The 20,533-nt window shown below is 44.4% G+C and overlaps 1 protein-coding gene across 3 annotated transcripts in view; it reads left to right on the forward strand.

The window, feature by feature from the left end:
• The window catches only part of ATP2B4 (ATPase plasma membrane Ca2+ transporting 4), a 187,150-nt gene that overhangs the window by 146,697 nt on the left and 19,920 nt on the right, over positions 1 to 20,533 (forward strand). For all 3 annotated transcript variants that reach the window (XM_066624900.1, XM_066624898.1, XM_066624899.1), the window contains exons 8-19: positions 1,232 to 1,393; positions 3,124 to 3,338; positions 4,025 to 4,267; positions 5,938 to 6,179; positions 8,867 to 9,101; positions 12,175 to 12,354; positions 12,909 to 12,996; positions 13,253 to 13,359; positions 14,142 to 14,333; positions 16,190 to 16,403; positions 18,397 to 18,608; positions 19,558 to 19,665. In XM_066624900.1, the coding sequence (XP_066480997.1) occupies positions 1,232 to 1,393; positions 3,124 to 3,338; positions 4,025 to 4,267; positions 5,938 to 6,179; positions 8,867 to 9,101; positions 12,175 to 12,354; positions 12,909 to 12,996; positions 13,253 to 13,359; positions 14,142 to 14,333; positions 16,190 to 16,403; positions 18,397 to 18,608; positions 19,558 to 19,665 (2,198 nt within the window). The remainder of the gene's footprint in view (positions 1 to 1,231; positions 1,394 to 3,123; positions 3,339 to 4,024; positions 4,268 to 5,937; positions 6,180 to 8,866; positions 9,102 to 12,174; positions 12,355 to 12,908; positions 12,997 to 13,252; positions 13,360 to 14,141; positions 14,334 to 16,189; positions 16,404 to 18,396; positions 18,609 to 19,557; positions 19,666 to 20,533) is intronic.

The raw sequence follows: 20,533 nt of genomic DNA on the forward strand, positions 1-20,533 counted from the left end.
ACCTAGCTGTTGGAACTCATTACCACAACAGACTGCTGGTTTCACAGCTTAAAATAAGTGCTAATCTTATTTGCTGTTTTAAGAGACATTTATGATCAAGACATCTGAGTAGCTTATTAAGCATTTTTGAGGTGCTAAGTCCTTCCACTGTAGGCCATCAGAAAGATTAGATAGAACCTCCCTCACTTTTTCTGTCTGTCTAAGCGGGTATATTAAATGCATCCTGGCTGTTAGGCTGCTTGCACCTGCTTCTAAAATAGCTGGTTCTGGCTGCTACAGAAGACCAGAAAGTTAGCTTTAGGAATCTAATTGGGCATAGTAACTGTTCAGAAATTAGGTTTCACACCCTTCCATCTTGCTACCTCAGTGAGGTAAATACTGATACCTCCATCTTACAGAAATACTCATGGAAGAGATGCCTGACACGGGGATACAGCAAGTCAGCCAGCAGAGCTGAGCTGAGACTCCTCCTGTGCCTTCCTTGCAAGGCTGTCCTTCCTTCTAGGTGTGGAAATGTATTTGCTTGAAGGGGGAAGGATTTTCACAAACTGTTTCACTTATTCGCTCCAGAGGAATGTGGAGCAGAATAATAATAATAATAATAATAATAATAATAATAATAATAAATAACTAGGTATTTATATACCGCCTTTCTGGTCATTGGATTACTCCTCTGACTTTATTCAAAGTGGTTTACATAGGCAGACATTTCTAAATTCCTCTAGGGGATTTTAAAAACATAGAGGTTCTCTCTCTCAAAAACCAACAACATTTCAGAATTGATCTTCTTGGTCTGGTCTCACTTCTGGCCTCCAGTTCTCCCACGCAAGCTGACATGCAGCTCCATCTTTCACATGGAGGGCAGCCAAGACGCTTCTTGCTCACACCAAGAGCAGGTGGAATCACTCAGCTGGGCTTGTCAGCTGCTTCAAGGTCTCGCCATTCTCAGCCGTTCAGGGAGCTGCCGGTGTCCTCGAACTGGCAACCTTCTGATGTTATCTTCAGGCTAACGGAGGCTCTACCCTCTAGACCAGACCTCCTGCCCTGCAGAACTCCCTGGACTGTGTAGATGTCCATATTGCCAAGTGTCCATGTGTGCTGTTGGGCTTCCTGTGCACTGGGATTTTCTCTCTCTCTCTCTTTCCGCCATCTTTCCCTCTCTTTCTGTTGCGTCTAAAGCATTTCCTTGCTGCTTTTCCCACTCACCTGCTCTTTTTCACCTTGGATCCAGCAAAAACTCAGGATGGTGTAGCCCTGGAGATCCAGCCACTGAAAAGCCAAGAAGGGGTGGAAAACGAGGATAAAGAGAAGAAGAAAGTGAAGGTCCCAAAGAAGGAGAAGTCTGTTTTGCAAGGGAAGCTCACCCGCTTGGCAGTTCAGATTGGAAAAGCAGGTGAGTGGGTGGTTGAGGCAGGGCTTGGTTGCACAGCATCCTGCAAGGGCTGGCCTACTGATTGTGTCAGGTACTAATAATATAGAATTTGGGCTTAGGCAAGGAAGACAGATCCAAAGCAAGGATCACACGAGTGCTGTGCAATTCTATCAAGTGTCCCTGTGTTCACGATGTGGCATAGCAAATTCCAGTCCTCCCATGGTTTCTTTCTGCTACATATGAAACTGCTGTATACAGTACCCTTGGTCCATTTGGCCTCATACGGCCTATTCTGATTAGCACCATCTCTCCAAGATCTCAGGCAGGGATCTTTATGAAAACTGCTCCCCAAGATCTTTTAAACTCAAGATACCAGGGATTTGAACCCGAAACTTTAAATGTAAAGCATGTGCTCTTCTGCAGCCATAATTTGTACATGGAAGGTTCCAGGTTCAATCTCACCAGTTAAAGGATCTCAGATAGCAGGACTGGAACTGACCCCTGTCTTAAAATCGGGGTAGACAATTCTACTCTGGGCTTACTCTAGATAAGATAGCCTGCTGTTCTCTGTTGCTGTTATGTAGACCCCCAACAGACTGTTGTTAAGCAGAATAGCTTTTGATTAAATTTGTTGCCTTAGGACCTAATTAAAACAAGTGCATGCAACAAAACTAGACTGTCCTGAAAACAATTTCTGAAGAGAGAAAAAATTACCCACTTCATGAGAGGCAATTTGGAACATAGAAGTTGGGTATATGTGCTTAACTTGCCCCATCCTTCCCCAGTTTTGCCAGCCTCACTCTTCTGAAAAATACTGAATTGTGGCTCCCCCCAAAAAGGAAGAGAACAAATCTAACTGTAGAGACAATTCACTTTGATTTGCCTTTGAGTTGTTTGCCATTCAAGCAGATGCAGGCATAACCAGTTTCAGCTGTTTCTTTGCAACTCTAAGATGAGAAGCAGCACTTTAGCAAAAACCAAAATTCTTTCCCAGCCCAAGTAATTTTTATAATATATATCCCAACTTCCCCCCACTAAAGTAGGCTCTCAAGGTAGTTCACATAAAATATGCATAGTAAATAATAAAACTGCATAAAAATTAAAAAAAAAATAGCAGTAAGGTAGGAATAAACAGTGGAAAACAACTAATCATCTCAACAGAAATGCTGAATGAAAAACAATTATTTCCAACCGTGCTGGAACACCTCATGCACTCTACCAGTGCAGACTGTTGCAAACGTGCCATAAAACACATGCAACAGCATGGGAGTTAGTGCCAGTGGGAAGGCCTTCTCTGCTTCACTGGCACAAGTGCAGGACCCAGTGTCACCCAGGGGGAGGGTGGGGGAAGGCAAGGAGAGGCCTTGCGAGAGGGCGGGATTGATGGCACTGGTTGTGTGCCTTATCCTATCTCCCTTCCCAGATCAGATTTGCTCACGTGGATCCACTTGGACTTGCACCAGCAATTAAGCAGGCATAGGTCCAAGTAGACCCATTGCCATGGATAAGGCTTTCCCCAGTGCAAATGTCCTCTTAACTCATGGAGACCTCCAGATGGCAAAATTCTCCTGCCAGATACAGCACAAGCCTTGCTGGGCTCGCTGCATCAGCTTGGTGGAATTTAAATATGATTGGACTGCCAATCTCAACCTACTGATACCCTTCCAGGTCTGGCTTCAGTGCTGTGTAGGATCTGCTGGAGATCTGCTTAGTCTCATCTAGTTTCTTCTCTTCCTCTCCCTCCTCCCCAGGACTGATCATGTCAGCCATCACAGTCATTATCCTGGTGCTGTATTTTGTGATCGACACTTTCGGAATCCAAAGAAAACAATGGCTGGCTGAATGTACCCCCATCTACATCCAGTATTTTGTCAAGTTCTTCATCATTGGTGTCACAGTTTTAGTTGTTGCTGTGCCTGAGGGCTTGCCCCTGGCTGTCACAATCTCCCTGGCTTACTCTGTGAAGGTGAGATGGTAGACTCTGGCCATATAAACAGACATGGCAGAAGGGTGTGTTAGCGGTTTATGTGGGATTGCCTTTGTTTCCATTCAGAAAATAATGTCAAGTTTGAGTTTGCAGTGAGAGCAGACAGTAGATGCCATTTTCTTTGCAGCTTATGAAAGGAACTTTGTTGTGTGTTCTTTAGTGGCTAGAGGCATCTGAGGATAGGGAGTTCGGATGTGTTAAAACTGGCAGTGAGAGATTTATTAACCCTCATGTTTTTTAAAAAATGTCAACCTTCACCTTCAAACATTGAGTACTTCCTGTGTGTGTGTGTGTGTGTGTGTTTAACTTTTCAGCATAACTTCTGAGGGCCAAAGTACATGTAAGGCTAAGTACTTTACATAAAGATGAATAAGTGTGTAGTAACCCTGAAAGTGCCATTGTAGCATTTAGCATTGCTTGTAACTTGACCTTAAGCTGTTCTGTTGTAGGGATCAGGTTTCAAGATTTTTTGGTGCAGCAGTTTCAAAGACAGAAACTCAGGGTTTTTTAGTTAAACCATTTCCTAATGAGGCAGTTTTGTAAAGAGACCACGACTCCCTTTGATTCCCTTCCTGCTCTAGGATGTCTCATGTTCGTGCAGTGATCAGGCTGCACGGTTAGCCTTCTAACCTCTTCCACTAATGGCTGCGCTTTTCCTCACGCAGAAAATGATGAAGGATAACAATCTGGTTAGGCATCTGGATGCTTGTGAGACAATGGGCAATGCCACCGCCATCTGCTCAGACAAGACAGGAACGCTCACCATGAATCGTATGACTGTGGTGCAAGCTTATGTGGGAGACACTCACTACCGACAGATTCCTGATCCTGAAGCCATCCTGCCCAAGGTCCTGGACCTCATTGTTAATGGGGTCGCAATCAACTCTGCTTATACCTCCAAAATCTTGGTGAGTCCTAATTTATGTTGTTGGACGAGAGTTTGCGTCTGCACTACTACCAGGGATTCTTAACTGTGGGGTATGGAAACCAAATGATGAGGGTATGGGACTTGATCTCCAAACAATTAACAAGAATCGTTAGATTACAACAGTGGTTCTCAAACTGGTGGGTCCTTTTGAGGCATGGGAAGGGGAGGGAGGCAGCGACACAATCCCCAGGATCATGCTGCTAAGGGGGCGAGGGGGGTGGTTTGCACTTACTTTGAATGATGTAGGGCTGCAGGAGGTGCGGGGAGCCCTCCACAGTGCTCCCCGAGGCTTGGAACATTCACTAAAAGCGGGCGCAAAGCACTTCTGTTTTGCAAGAAGTGCTCTGCGCCCTCTTTTAGTGAACGTTCCAAACCTCGGGGAGGACTGCGCAGGGCTCCCCGCACCTCTTGCAGCCTGCTGCAGCCCTACATCATTAAAAGGGCTCCCCGCACCTGCTGCAGCCTGACATCATTCAAAGTAAGTGCAAAGCGCCACCCCCGCCCCTCTTAGCAACATGATCCTAAGGATCATGTCGCTGCCCTAGCCCCTCCCCTGCAAGAACTTACTGAGGGAGTAAAGCTCCCTCAAAGTTTGAGAAACGCTGGGTTAGAGTATTAACTCTCACCATTATCAGTATGGATTGAGGTGGTGAGGCTGTTAACTATGTATCCCAGCATCCTGTGCCTCACAGTGGCCAGCCTCATGGCTCCAGGAACCTCCCCAAGTGGAGCATGGAGGCAAGGGCCCTCTCCTACTGCTGTCCCCCTACCTTGCAGCAACTGACATGAGTGTGGTCCAGCAAGTCTCCTCTCATGTTCTTAGGACAGTACTGGTTCCAAAACATAGAGAGCTTTAACACTTAAAACCAGCATTTGGATTCTGGCCAGAACATTTCATATGTTACAAATGCATATTTCTTTTTCCAAATGCAGAAATAATCTTATCTGTCAAAAAAAAATAGTGTGAAGATTTTCTCATACTCTTGAATATATAAACCTTCCAGACTCTCCTGTGAGGGAAGGATGTGTTGAACAGGTGGCTTCTCTGATCGAGGACTGACAAGGAGGATGATGAATACCCACCAGTCAGTCTGAGATCAGAAGAGCCTCTGCTGCACCAATCTGACAGGTAAGGGAATTCTGCTAATACCCCCTTTTTCCACAGATAGCAACTGAAGCCTGAAGAGATTAAGGGCTTGACTTTTGAAAGGTAAAAAATAACACCCATCTAGCTAACCAGCTTTGGACTTTTTACATAGCGTTATTTTTTACCTTTGAAATGCTGCTCATTAGTGATAGGCATCCACCTTTGATGAATCCAAATGTTTTCCACATTACATACTATTACACGTGATCTTGCAAGGAGCTCAGAGCAGAAAACATGAACTAACCGTCCCCACCATGTGATTGTTCACTCACAATGACCTTGTCAGGTAGGCCAGGCTGGAAGTGCAGCATCACCAAGGTTGCCTCATGGCCTAGCAAGTTTTCCCCCAGCAAGTCCAGTGTTCCATTCTGGCATGCATTGCTGGTTTCCGTGATTCTTATTTCCTTACCAGGCATCTGACTCTGATAGATTGCATTGATCACAATTATTTAAATATGGCTGAGCACTTATTTTTCCTCTTCTACTTGTTTTGGGTAATGCAGCCGCCTGAGAAAGAAGGGGGTCTCCCACGTCAAGTTGGAAACAAAACTGAGTGTGCGCTTCTGGGCTTTGTGCTGGACTTGAAGCAGGATTATCAAGCTGTGCGCAGCGAGGTGCCTGAGGAGAAGCTCTATAAAGTCTACACCTTCAATTCAGTCCGCAAGTCCATGAGTACTGTGCTGAAGAACCCAGATGGAAACTTTCGCATGTACAGCAAAGGAGCCTCTGAGATCATCCTCCGAAAGTAACTATACTCTCTCCCACATTGCTTCACTCTTAATGTCTCTGCTGGGGACCTCTGGTAATTCTGTCTTGCACCTGTATCCCTGTTGTACCACTAAGAGCCTACGAAGCCCATTCCAGATAATCTATATCCAGACTCCAGGGAGCTCTGACTGTAAACAGCACAAGTTCTCCATAAGAAATGGCCAGTTTGTCTTACTAAGAATGTGCAGAATGATGAGCCTCTGGCACCTTCACTACAGAAGTGAAAGGTTACTGGCCATTTTTGCTCTGTTTCATTGTGTGCTGATTTTCTCAGAGCATTTCCTCTGCTTTCATTTTCTGTAGAAAAGTGCAAGCGTATTATACAGGGAAAGGCAAAGCCTTCGGTTAAACTGAGGACATGTTCAGGAGGTGTAGAGACATCTCTTGTGTACTTTACCATTGTATTTACTTTTAATGGCTCCCTCTGCACTGAAGATGGAAAAGAAAAATGGAAATGGGTATGAGTGCGAAAACCAATGAATTTAAAAATCCCAGAGCTGAGCACAGTTCCCTGCCCCCAGACTTCACCTGAGTTCATAATGAATGGCCTAGCACCAGCCTTCATTTTCCAGTTGTCTCGAACTGTCTCCTACCTTATCACGGGTTTACCAAATTGTTAGTAGGAAAAAAGGAGGGAAAACAGCAACCAAGGGCTGCCTCTAAGCTCTTCTTACACTGCCAACAATCTCTGTGAAGTGCAGTCCTTCTCCCAACTCATTTAACAGGAGAATTAAAAAAAAAAAAAGTTTCCCAAGTTCATAATGAATTCCTTCAGTGAAGAAGACTTCACTGAACAAAACTGGAAATTTACAGAAGGAATTTAGGGCCCAGTCCTATCCAACTTTTCAGTGCTGATGCAGTGGTGCCAGTGGGGTGTATGCTGCATACTACGATGGAGCAGCAGGCATGGAGGCCTCCTCGATATAAGGGAAAATTTGTTCCCTTACCTCAGGGCTACATTGCAGCTGCATCAGTGCAGGAAAGTTGGACAGGACTGGGCCCTTAGTCAGATGTCTCTGCTGTTGTTTTTTCCCTTCTTTCCCATCCCCATAAGTGGATAAATTTGAGAAAGAGCCAGAGGAGAAAAACTGGCAGAGAAGAGGGCTAGTTACAGTGGGAAAGAAGCTGCCCTGGAAGAGAATTTTCCAAGAAAACTCAAAACTTTTCCAGGAACTCTCTCTCTCTCTCTCTTAGCCTTAACTCTGCACTGATGTCATAGTAAAAGTAAAAGGAGCATCTATTTCTATAGCTGTCTCCATAAAACTTAATAGAACACAAGAATTAAAGCTCGCAAGGGATAAATTCAATCATGGTCTTAAAGGTATGCAATTTCTTCTCTGTTTCCTCACACAATGTATTAATTGCCTTGTTTTTAGCACAATTAAGTGCACGTGCTTTCTTTTTGCACTCTCATGTTTCTCAGGGGCAGAATATTCTCTCTTAATTTTTCTTCCTCTTATCATTAGGTACCTACGTGCTAAGGGAAAGAATTCTTTGCCTTTTTGCTGTTTACATTGGCCAAACCTTCAGTCTTAATTCTGCACTAAGGAGAGTTCTTAACCACTGGAGTTTTTGAAGTGGCAGATACTAATTACACGCGTTCTGTCTGTAGTTTGGCATATTCAGTGATGTGTGCTACTTAAGAAATTGAAACATGCTATTAGTTTCTTTCCTTTTACTCTCCAGCACTTTTTTCACAATGCACTCTTCCCTGCTCATGTTTTCTTCCATAAAAGACATTCTTACCCATCTCCCACTGTCCATCAAGAAACTTATCTACTCCATCCAGCTCACAGAGCTGGAAAAAGCAAAAATCTTTGATGTTGGAGATGCAAAGTCAGGCTGAGAGCCCCTAAGGTACGGGTGGAAACTCCATGGGTTACCTAAAAAAGACTTGTTCTTATCTATTTTCTGAGACTTGATAAGACATTGTTCATATGTTTCCAAGCTTTTGACTGCAAGCGTGGGTTATAGAAATTTGTGACTTTAAAAGAAGAAGCTAGGATTTTTAATATAATAATAATATAATATACAGTATTTATATACCGCCTTTCTTGGTCTTTATTCAAGACTTTATTCAAGGCGGTTTACACAGGCAGGCTTATTAAATCCACGCAGGGATTTTTACAAATTGAAAGAAGGTTCTCTCTTTCAAGAACCACCACATTCAAGATGTTACACTCCGATCTGGTTTAACATTCTGGCCTCCATCCTCCCACGCTCCGAGCAGACGGAACAGCTCAGCTGCAGCTTGCCAGCTGCTTCAAGGTCGCACGGTGCCGGTGGCCTCGAACTGCCGACCTTGTGGATGTTAATCTTCAGGCAAATGGAGGCTCTACCCTCTAGACCAGACCTCCTGCCCATTTTTAGAATCTGTGCCAGATACAAAACAGTTGGGCATCACCTTGTAACACGGCTCTCAGCAAAATACATGTTATTGTTTATTTAGGTTAGTCTAGCTGTGTTAATGCAGTATGATTTATGTATTATGTATTAAAATGTTTAGAAACCACCTCTCTTGGGTGGTGCACATCTATATAAAACACAATATAAATCAGTAAAAGTAATCAGAATAAACTTTTCAAAATTGCCTCTTTGCCTTTGCTTGTGTAAGAACAGCCTCTGAAATGTGTACTCACTCTTTTTGATTTTCTTTTGCTGCAGATGCACAAAGATCTTGGACAAGAATGGGGAACCCCGAATATTTAAGGTGAAGGATCGGGATGAGATGGTGAAAAAAGTGATCGAGCCAATGGCTTGTCATGGGCTGCGCACCATTTGTCTAGCCTACCGGGATTTCCCTGCTGGTGTTGAACCTGACTGGGATGCTGAAAATGAGATCCTGTCTGATCTTACCTGCATCACTGTGGTTGGCATTGAGGATCCTGTTCGGCCAGAGGTATTAGGATGGCTGTTTTCTTTTTTTCTTCTTCCTGTACATCTATCCTATTGCTAGCAGTGCTAGATCACTTTTTTTTCTGAATTTCCAACAATTTTCCTTCAAGTCATTTTTGACTCCTATTTCCTGCTATAGCCCGATTCCTTTCCCTTGCCACTCCTTCGCTCCAGCTTTGGTCTCTCCCCCACTTTCTCTGCTGGGTATACCCTTGATATGTTTTTCCAAATCATGGTCTATTTTATTTTTCCACCAAAACCCTTCCTCTCTCTGACTACCCTCTGTTTGACTGTCTGCCATTTCATCTTTTATTTTCCTCATTTGCCTCTCCTCCTTGGATCACCTCTTGAGTCCTTCCCTATGTTGGACTCCTTCACCCTTTCCTTTTTTTTCTTTCCCATCTTTATCTCTTTGCCCTTTGCTTTTTCCTCCTTCATTTCTTCTCTCTCTTGCATCTGTGGCTTCTTTGCAATTCCTTTGATCAGCTGGTTTTCAGATTCTTATTCTTCTGATTATTTTCTCTGCCTCTACTGTTGTGCCAGTTGAGGACTTTGGAGGAAGTCTCATATACTTCCTAACTAGCACCATAATGGTGCTGTCTGATCCTTTCCCAGAAATACGAGGTAACTATACACTCCAGCTGCAGTCAAGTCTCCATTGTGTGGCTGTGTTACCAGTAAGGTTGCCAGACTCTGCATAGCACAAAGTCCCTGTGTGTTTGTGCTTGCCAATTCCTTTTGTACTTAAAAATGGGTCAAAAGACAACAGGTGCAACTTTCTCCACATGGATTTGCAGTAGCTGTACCTGTTGAATATCATCTTATCATGCTATTGTTGAAGGTACTGGGAACTTCCCAGGCAAGATACTGTCCGCCATATTTATGAATTGCATCAAAGAGAATTTTGACAAATGCCGCTTCCCCTTCCCTAGTGCTAAGACATCAGGAGACATGGCAAATGCCAGCATTCTTTCTTCTGTGCAGCTATTAGAGAGCATAGGAGTCATGTCCCGTTCTAAACATGGCAGCTTTAATTTGCAAATTTCAACACAAGCGGCCACAGGGATTCTGACAGGTAATGAAGGTTACTGAAGGATGAGAGGAATTTATTATATTCCAGCAGCCGCTCCCCCAACTGTTCCTTCCTACCTCCTACGTTCTGTTTTCTCTCTCAGCTTACTGCAGGGGTGACAGGCAGACAGCTGACCTAACACAATAAACCCTCCCATGCCTACCTCTTGATTACATTTCCAGGCTGGCCCCCCTGCGCACGTCTTTCCTTAATTAGATGTTGAAGTATCTGGGGTTGGGAATGGCTTCACAGATGCCCTGCATGCGCTCACTCTGGAGGCAGTGATTCAATTTGCTGATTTCTTGGTAATGTCTCCCTCCCTCCCTGCTCAGTCTTGTTCTGTGTGAGATAAACCTATTAGGGCTGTGATGTGCCAGTGCAGTTGGCGGCACAGGGCAAGGCAGGAGGCTGACCCACAGTTAAGTCCTCCCATAGTGCAAGTGGTTAAAAAAAAGTTCCCATCATTGACCCATATCTTGGTGCCAGAGGTTCCCAGGCGGTGCTGCCTCATTTCAAGAAGACAACAGGGTTATATTTCCCTCAAGGCCAGAGTGTTGCCCATTCCAGAAACTGCTCAGAACAGACTTGTTGACTGGGCTACAAGAGTACATGTGCTGGGAAACTACAGTTGGCTTTGTTTCTCAGCATGTCTATATTGCATGCATTATGCAGCAAAATACATGCGTACAGTCATCATCTGTGACACTCTGTGTGTGGGTTCCATGGAATTCCTTCTGCAGAAGGAAATCTGGAATTTATCAGGTAGTCCATATCAGAGCTGGATAGATGAGGGGAGGTAGTAGGGATGTGTATTATAACTTTATTTATGATGAATGGCTTGTAGCATTTTTACCAAATGAAAGAGAGCTTCTTATGGCCTTAACCCTTAAAATCCTTAAAGGTGAAGTATTCAAGGGGCAAACAAGTCCATGATGGGGCTGTTATAGACATATTCAAGCACTAGGGCAAAATACAGGGCTACAGCCTAGTGGCCTGTTGGAATGAATGAAGCAAGAACAAGCCATTTTTGGTTGAAGTTCCAGGTAACACCATGTGATCATTTAGCAGCTAACTGTGCTTGTAGTTCCAGTTGTAACCCCTCCTACAGGAAGCATCAATGTTGTGCTGTCATGTCCTATACAGTGTGAGCAAAGCCATATTAATGCGTTTATGGGCACACTTGTTGTGTGATGTTAGCCCAACCATTATAGAGAACAGGGGAGAATACTATGATAGCAACTTTTTTTTCCACAAGCTTACAGGTGCAAGATTTATATTAGTATCCTGAGGCAACTCAGAATGCCCTACTCTTTAGAATGCAATCCAATGACAGTTCTATTAATTATTTGGATCATTTTGGGTTATTATGTAACTGCTTTGAGGGTCTAATGGAACACACATTTTAAAACAAATAGTTAAATAAACAATAATCGTAGGTAAAATAATGACCATTTAGAAGTTAGGGATTTGTTTTCAGTGTAGCCCAAAAAGGATCGAAAGGGCTGGAAGTGGTTGGAAATGGGCAGAAGAAACCAGGTTATGGAGCAGGTAGGGGCAGAAAATGAGAGAGGCTATGACACAAGGAATTTGTGCATCAGCTTCTCCCAACAATAAATTGCTCAAACTGAGTAGCTAGTCTGGAGATTTAAAAAAAAAATTATTTGCTGAATTTTTATCTTGCCTTTCTCCCTGTGACAGCACCCAAGAGAGCTTGCAATATTTAAAAACAATAGCAATCACAACGAAACAATAAAAACCAGAGAAGCCCAATGGATCACAACAATTAACAATCAACTGTTAAAAACTGAAAAGTAATTTAAATGGCATGTCAGTCATTTAATGCTATTCTAAACAAAAATGCCTTAAGATCAGGGCTTTTTAGGACCTGCTATGTCTAGATTGGCCTGTGACGTAAGGTGACAGTAATCAGGCTGGTCCTGGAGCTTTAGGTGGTACATTCACACTGTCCAGCTTACTGACTCTACATGTTGTTGCTGTCCAATAGGTACCTGAGGCTATCCTGAAGTGCCAACGTGCTGGTATTACTGTCCGAATGGTTACAGGTGATAATATCAACACAGCACGTGCCATTGCAACCAAGTGTGGGATCTTGCTACCCGGGGAGGACTTCCTGTGCCTGGAAGGAAAGGAATTCAACCGACTCATTCGCAATGAGAAAGGAGAGGTTAGATGACTAAAGTGTGCAGGGGTGGGGGTCGAAGCTGCTTTAGGTCATATCAGTTTTCCCAAAGGAGTGTTCTCACAGTTCTTTCTGAAAAGCGCCTCATCATGTGTAGTGCATTCATCTTGTAATCTCTGAAGAATCATGAGCTGGTTCACAGTGGTTTAGCATCTGGGAAAAGGGGCACTCAGCTTCGAAGCACAGACTTGGCAATGCTGGAATACAGCTATAGAAAGAGCTTCTCTCTCCCCAACATTGCAGGTAATGCAGTGCAGTGTAAATCGTAGGCAATGTGATTCCAGCCATATGCCACTAAGTAAGAAATACATTGGCCGCAGTAACTTGGCTAGTTTTGTCCAGCAATTAATCTGGCACTCTGTAGGTCCATGTTAACACTAATTAAATTTTGATTCCACTCTTAGGCTATCAGATGACATTAGCCTATCCTTGGGTAGCCTGATGTTCCATATGAGTTCTCAGAACTGTCTGTTGTGCTGTTGTCTAAAGGTTCTGTACAGGGCCAACCTACTTTGTGTGTTCATGGTTTTGCCCCACAGGTGGAACAAGAACAACTGGACAAGATCTGGCCCAAGCTTCGAGTCTTGGCCCGTTCTTCCCCCACTGATAAACACACACTTGTGAAAGGTAAGGTCAAGACAGGGGCACTTGCTTTAGAAAAAAAAAAATCTTCAGGAAAGTGAATGGGAGATCAGGGACAACACAAACTCCCTTGGTCATTAAGGATGCCTCCTTGGTGAGGAGCAGAGCATTAAGGGGAAGAGCATTGCTCTTCAAAGCTGAAGTAACTAAGATGCTTTTCAGCCTACTGCTTTGCTGCCCAGTGGACCTCTTTGCTCTGCCCCCCTGCTGATATCTATGCTCTTTTAATCCCCTCTTTCAGGAATTATTGACAGCACCATTGGAGACCGGAGGCAGGTGGTAGCTGTGACTGGGGATGGTACCAACGACGGCCCAGCCTTGAAGAAAGCGGATGTGGGATTTGCTATGGTATGGACTGACATTCTTCAGAGCTGTCTTGCAAACTCAAAGCAGCAGCATGTGGGAAGAGTGATTTGCCTGTGTGTGCCATGGCATCGTGAAGCCGATAAGTACTGATTTTAGAGTCTGGGGTATGGAGGATGTGTGTGTCTGTCGACGCTCTATTTTTATTCTGCTCTATTTTCTGTTTCAGTCTTTGCACTTTGCAGAAGTCAGGAATGTTACAGCTCAGGACAGAATCTCACAGTCCCTGGGCTCAGTAGGACACAGCAGGCAAGCATTAGGGAAAATTGGTCACCACAGGGCACCCGCTTAATGCTTCTGAAGCTTGCCGGGATTGTTCTGGCAGTGGCAGATTCTGTAGACGTTGACTGCCACCATGTGTCTGTAACTGAGTTTTGCAATAAGCCTAATCGCCCCTTTTGCTCCTTGGTCTGCTGCCATGGTTCTTCACTGAGGAGGAGTCTGAGCAGATTACTTTCATCACAGTTTTGGGTTTGCAAGGGGAAGCATATTCAAAATATTGAAACAATTTACATAGGCTGGGTGATTCACTTCTGAAACGGTCATTGTGCTTATTATATGCAAAACAACTGGCACTTACAGACTTGGTGGGGTAGGGGGAGATTACCGGATGATTCACATGAGTCCAACTCACATCTGAAATTTGGGTGATATTTGTCATTTTGAGTGCTGGCCCATCTCTGTGGAGAACCAGTTAAAGCAGCAAAAAATGAAAAATCAGCTTGATGTCACTGATTAACCACCCTTCCTCCTCCTCTCTTCCTCAGGGCATTGCTGGCACAGATGTAGCTAAAGAGGCCTCAGACATCATCCTGACAGATGACAACTTTACAAGCATTGTCAAGGCAGTGATGTGGGGCCGCAATGTGTATGACAGCATCTCCAAATTCCTGCAGTTTCAACTAACAGTCAATGTAGTGGCTGTGATTGTGGCTTTCACGGGTGCCTGCATCACACAGGTAACATCATTGGGGGGGTATGACCTTCTTTATAAGGTAGTGATTGGAGGCCATAGGAGTGAATTAAAATGGGGTGTTGGTGATTCTGTTTCTAGTTCAGCTACAAGAACAATGGCCCTGTCTAAAAGTTGGGTGTCTATTTGTGAGCTTTCAAATAGTGCAATCAAAAGTTCTGAATTTGATACAGATTCAGATCTGTGTAATGGAAAGAGTGGTATCCAATTAAGTGATAAGAATTTCATTGATGAATTAGCATTGATGGATAAGATCTTTGAAATCTCTGGGCTAGCACATGGTAGACACTAGATAAATATTTAGTTAAGAACATAAGAACATAAGAACAGCCCCACTGGATCAGGCCATAGGCCCATCTAGTCCAGCTTCCTGTATCTCACAGCGGCCCACCAAATGCCCCAGGGAGCACACCAGATAACAAGAGACCTCATCCTGGTGCTCTCCCCTACATCTGGCATTCTGACTTAACCCATTCCTAAAATCAGGAGGTTGCGCATACACATCATGGCTTGTACCCCATAATGGATTTTTCCTCCAGAAACTCGTCCAATCCCCTTTTAAAGGCGTCTAGGCTAGACGCCAGCACCACATCCTGTGGCAAGGAGTTCCACAGACCGACCACGCGCTGAGTAAAGAAATATTTTCTTTTGTCTGTCCTAACCCGCCCAACACTCAATTTTAGTGGATGTCCCCTGGTTCTGGTATTATGTGAGAGTGTAAAGAGCATCTCCCTATCCACTCTGTCCATCCCCTGCATAATTTTGTATGTCTCAATCATGTCCCCCCTCAAGCGTCTCTTTTCTAGGCTGAAGAGGCCCAAACGCCGTAGCCTTTCCTCATAAGGAAGGTGCCCCAGCCCCGTAATCATCTTAGTCGCTCTCTTTTGCACCTTTTCCATTTCCACTATGTCTTTTTTGAGATGCGGCGACCAGAACTGGACACAATACTCCAGGTGTGGCCTTACCATAGATTTGTACAACGGCATTATAATACTAACCGTTTTGTTCTCAATACCCTTCCTAATGATCCCAAGCATAGAATTGGCCTTCTTCACTGCCACCGCACATTGGGTCGACACTTTCATCGGCCTGTCCACCACCACCCCAAGATCTCTCTCCTGATCTGTCACAGACAGCTCAGAACCCATCAGCCTATATCTAAAGTTTTGATTTTTTGCCCCAATGTGCATGACTTTACACTTACTGACATTGAAGCGCATCTGCCATTTTGCTGCCCATTCTGCCAGTCTGGAGAGATCCTTCTGGAGCTCCTCACAATCACTTCTGGTCTTTACCACTCAGAAAAGTTTGGTGTCGTCTGCAAACTTAGCCACTTCACTGCTCAACCCTGTCTCCAGGTCATTTATGAAGAGGTTGAAAAGCACTGGTCCCAGGACAGATCCTTGGGGCACACTGCTTTTCACCTCTCTCCATTGTGAAAATTGCCCATTGACACCCACTCTCTGCTTCCTGGCCTCCAACCAGTTCTCAATCCACGAGAGGACCTGTCCTCTAATAGTTAATATTAATATCACTGGCCTGCAAACTGACCAGGCTTACTGTAATAATCCCTTTGGAATTTGAACCCATCCCTTTTCAAGTTCAAATGAGAAACAAGACAGGACTGGGGTTGTGGCAAAGCCCTACTGTGTTGTTCCTGTCCTCACCAGTGATGGTCTGGATGCTACCACTGCACCAGTACTGAAAGTTCAGAAAGGCCCTCAGGCAGTGTCCAGCCTGGCTGACCTCTGATGTTACCCCTGGGCTAGAGAAATGAGGAGGAATACTCATGGACAGTATGTAATGTGCACACCATGCTAACTGATGTTTCTCCCTTTGTAGGACTCTCCTCTGAAGGCTGTCCAGATGTTGTGGGTCAACCTGATTATGGATACCTTTGCTTCACTAGCACTTGCCACAGAACCCCCATCAGAATCCTTGCTCCTACGTAAGCCATATGGTCGCAACAAGCCACTCATTTCCCGTACCATGATGAAAAACATCCTTGGGCATGGTGTGTATCAGCTAACGATTATCTTCACGCTGCTCTTTGCTGGTGAGTGTCGTCTTTAGATGTCAGCATATAGAACCATAAGGATGGATTTTGGAAGCCTTGATTCTTCCAACTTTGACAGTTGTCTGGTTGTTTATGACATATCTCTGTGACAGCTGTCGGTAGAGTGATTGAGCACAAAATACTAAAGCGCAAAAATGAATGCATGAGTTAAAATTGGACTTTTTTTCTTATATCACGAAACTGGTCATGCAGACTGCTTAGCTGATGCTAATAACTGGCTGATGATATAATGTGGCCTGCCATAAGTGCCTCCATTTGCAGTACCACAGAACTAAGAGCTGCATCCACTGCATTTCTCACCATTTTCAAAGAATCCCTGCAGGTGTGCTCTGGATCTCTCTGCACCACTGTGTCCCCACTTGCAAACGTGGGTAAATTATGTCTCATTTTCAAAGGACAATTAACAGTTACCAATGAAGAACATAAGCTAAGAAGCAGGCATTGTTGGACCACACAGTTTTAGTTGGACATCAGGTGCCACACAGGAAGAACGCAACCTGACAAAGTGTGCATTGCTATAGTAATAGTCCCTGGCGGTGTGGGTTCGTTTCTCCTCCCCTGTATCTCTGATTCACACTGTCTACATGGATCTAATTGCTCAGCTGCAGAGAAATTAACTGCAAAGAAAATATTGCTTTACCCAGTGTGTAAATAGTCTGTGGAACTCTTTGCCACAGGATGTGGTGATGGCATCTGGCCTAGATGCCTTTAAAAGGGGATTGGTCAGATTTCTGGAGCAAAAGTCCATCATGGATAACAAGCCATGGTTGAATATGTGTAACCCCCTGGTTTTAGAAGTAGGCTACCTCAGAATGCCAGATTCAAGGAGTGGCACCAGGATGCAGGTCTCTTGTTTGTCTTGGGTGCTCCCTGAGGCATCTGGTGGGCCATTGTGAGACAGAAGAAACTGGACTAGATGGACCTTTGGCCTGATCCTGCAGGGCTCTACTTATGATCTTAAGTTGGTTGTAACACTTTAGCTCAGACTGCAGACACACTTCAGCTCTGGACCATGCTGGTTTGTTCCCCCACAATATTAGCCAAAATGGTAAATGTCTGTTTTATTTGTACCAGTGAGGTGATGCCAGTCCTGCAAATTACATAACTGGATGTTTGCAGAAGGCACACTTGGTGTAACCTGGAAGCAAACTCTCAACAGTTATATTTTAGTGTTTTTAGGGGATTTTATTTCTTTTGTTGTTGGGAAGACAGACGTAGGATTTGTAATGATACGTTATAAAAGTCAAGTGTCATTCAACTCCAGGCTAGGTGGGATAGATTTAAGACAACTGGTTCTGTTCTGTGGCTTCAGATCTCTTGTAGAACAATTTGATTGTATGTATGAACAAACAGTATGTCTTGGGGAGCCACTTGGGGAGCCAAAAGGGTTCTAAAAACAGGAACTATTTTTGTGCATTAGGAGCAATCCTAGGCAAATTTAAATTGTCCTTCCCCTTTTTTCCTTCCCTCCACTTGTGTTTTATTGTATCTTATATTAAATTATCACAATTTGACCAAAATAGTATTTTCATTTTTAACGTAACATTTTAATTTCCTCTCCTTTATAATTGTATGTATGTGCCTGGCCATCTGATGGAGATCAGAAAGCTCAGCCCTGCTCTCTGGAATACCCAGCCAATGAGCTACTAAACTGTCTCTGTGCATTACATCCAAAAATGCAGATAGAAGAGTATGAAGTTATGAGATTTACATAGCTGAGGCAGACACTTCTGAAATGCTACTACAGGTGGCTGCTGGTTTGCTTCTATAGTTGGGCCATCCTTGTCTTCATTTCCTACTCTCTGTAGGTATCATGCACAACTTTTTTTCATATTGAGGGCTGGAAACCTATAAAAGCTGAAATTCTCAGGAAGCCTTGTGTTGCTAATTGCATCACAAATGATGATATCTCCAGAATATGTCTTATGTGGGAAGAAATATTTTATTTTCTTTTGAAACTCTTTTCTGATAGGTGAGAAGTTTTTTGACATTGACAGCGGCCGGAATGTTCCCCTCCACTCCCCACCCTCTGAGCACTACACCATTGTCTTCAACACTTTTGTCATGATGCAGCTTTTCAACGAGATCAATGCTCGCAAGATCCATGGAGAGAGGAATGTTTTTGAGGCCATTTTCCGGAACCCAATCTTCTGCACAGTTGTGCTAGGAACCTTTGTTGCTCAGGTAAATGAAATGGGCTGGGAGGTGAGGGCAGAACAGGTGATTAAAACTGAAGAGACTTTAACCTTCTCAGAAGTTTTGCCCACATATTCCTGTATACGTTGGAAAGAGAGAGTGGTAGCATGGCAGCAAGCCCTGCCACACTGACGATTCCCATGAGTCCCACTGTAACCCCAGCCCCTGCCTTCCCGCTGTCCCGGGGGAAAGTCAGTGTCCTGGAGTTCAGGGAAAGACACCTCCCGCCCAAGCCCCACAGAGGCGTCAGATCACCTGGACACCTTTCCATTTATTCACACACTGAGAGGCTTTGCACCCCCGCCCCCCGCCTTTCTCTTTGTCCTCACTGAATGGTAGGCCCAGTGGTTATTGTCTCACCTTTGGACTTTCATTATTCTTGTGAGGTCACCTTCCACTCCTTTAATGCATTGAAAATTCTGCCATATTGTGTGTGGGATGTCATGGAGCACCACGCTAGCACAAGTGCTGCTCAGTTTGCTTATCATTGAGACTTAACAACTCATATAGACACCAGCTGTCTTGCATGTTAATGAGTGGCAGAGGGGAACATAATCCCATGCATATTTAAAAATACTTTGCACATGGGAATCGCATGTAGGAATCCACTGTTAGCTGATAAGCGCCACCAGCATACGGTTGAAAGCTCCATTTGCAGTTTTAAAATATCAAAGGGCACTTTGTTACATAATGCATAACTTGGAAGCCTCTATGCATTCCTGGGCTAGGTCTAAAAAATAACTTGTACCTGTCTTCTAATACTTATCCAAAGCATACCTTGCATGAATCTCATTAACTAGAATGTGACTTGCAGGTTGTTGACTTGGGTGACTGGCTTGCCTGGTAACGTGTCTAAGTTTTGTAAAGAATATGTAAAATGTGTTGTTTCACAAGCTTACTAAAACCTACCTGACTCTTTTCCCCTCTTGTGCTGCAGATCTTCATTGTGGAGTTTGGTGGGAAGCCGTTCAGCTGTTCTGGGCTCACCTTGAGCCAGTGGTTCTGGTGTGTTTTCATTGGCGTAGGCGAACTCCTTTGGGGACAGGTGAGAGCTGGAACTCTGTGGTCCACTCTGGGCTGTGTGAAAGCCAGGATATAAGTTGAAAAATATATATTGTCATAAGATGCATAATACAAGCCTATGCATGCCTACTCAGAAGTAAGCCCTACTGAATTCAGTGGGACTTACTCTCCGGTAAGTGAGAGTAGGAGCATAGCCTCAGTCTGCTTTAACTGTGTAAAGAGCAACAACACCACCATTATGTTTCAAGCACAATTAATGCCAATTCAGACAGAAAGATAAGGTGTACCTGCCAGAACCTAGCTAGACTTTTGAGGAAGCCTCCTCTGTGGAAGAAGGGGAACTCTCCCTGAAGGCAGTCTGGGCACCAGCCAAAATCCAGTGGCAGTGATGGCTCTTCAAGGACCACTGGCGTTCCCCCCCCATCCCATGGAGAATAGATAATCCTCTCAAGTCCCCTGTTTGGACCCACTCCATTGCCCACAGGGCCCCCAAAGCAGTGGCACTGCAAGATCAAGACTGAGGCCTCACTTACCTTGGTCCCATTCAGGAGGAGGATGCAGATTGAAATGCAAGATGTGGATTAAAACCCAGTTTGATCCAGGAAAGTGTGGGACTTTCTGGTCCCCTTCTAAGCTCTTCAGTCTAGACCAGTCAATGCAGTCTCTCTGTATTGTGGCCTGTGGGCTGGAACTGGTACCCTGCCTTTTTCCTCTCCCATGTGAACAGTACTTACTGTTCTGTGGGGGAGCCTTCATTCCTCGCCACCGATCTCCCCCGAACTGCGGTCCAGCCTCCCTCTTCTGGGTTCTGTTGCCCCAGCAACCACTGTGTCTGGATTTCCAGGCAAATGTGGCTGGAGCAAAGTGTGGCCCATTAGTGTGGCTGTCAG

This window comes from Tiliqua scincoides, chromosome 4 (genome assembly GCF_035046505.1).
Source record: "Tiliqua scincoides isolate rTilSci1 chromosome 4, rTilSci1.hap2, whole genome shotgun sequence".
NCBI classification, from domain to species: Eukaryota; Metazoa; Chordata; class Lepidosauria; order Squamata; family Scincidae; genus Tiliqua; species Tiliqua scincoides.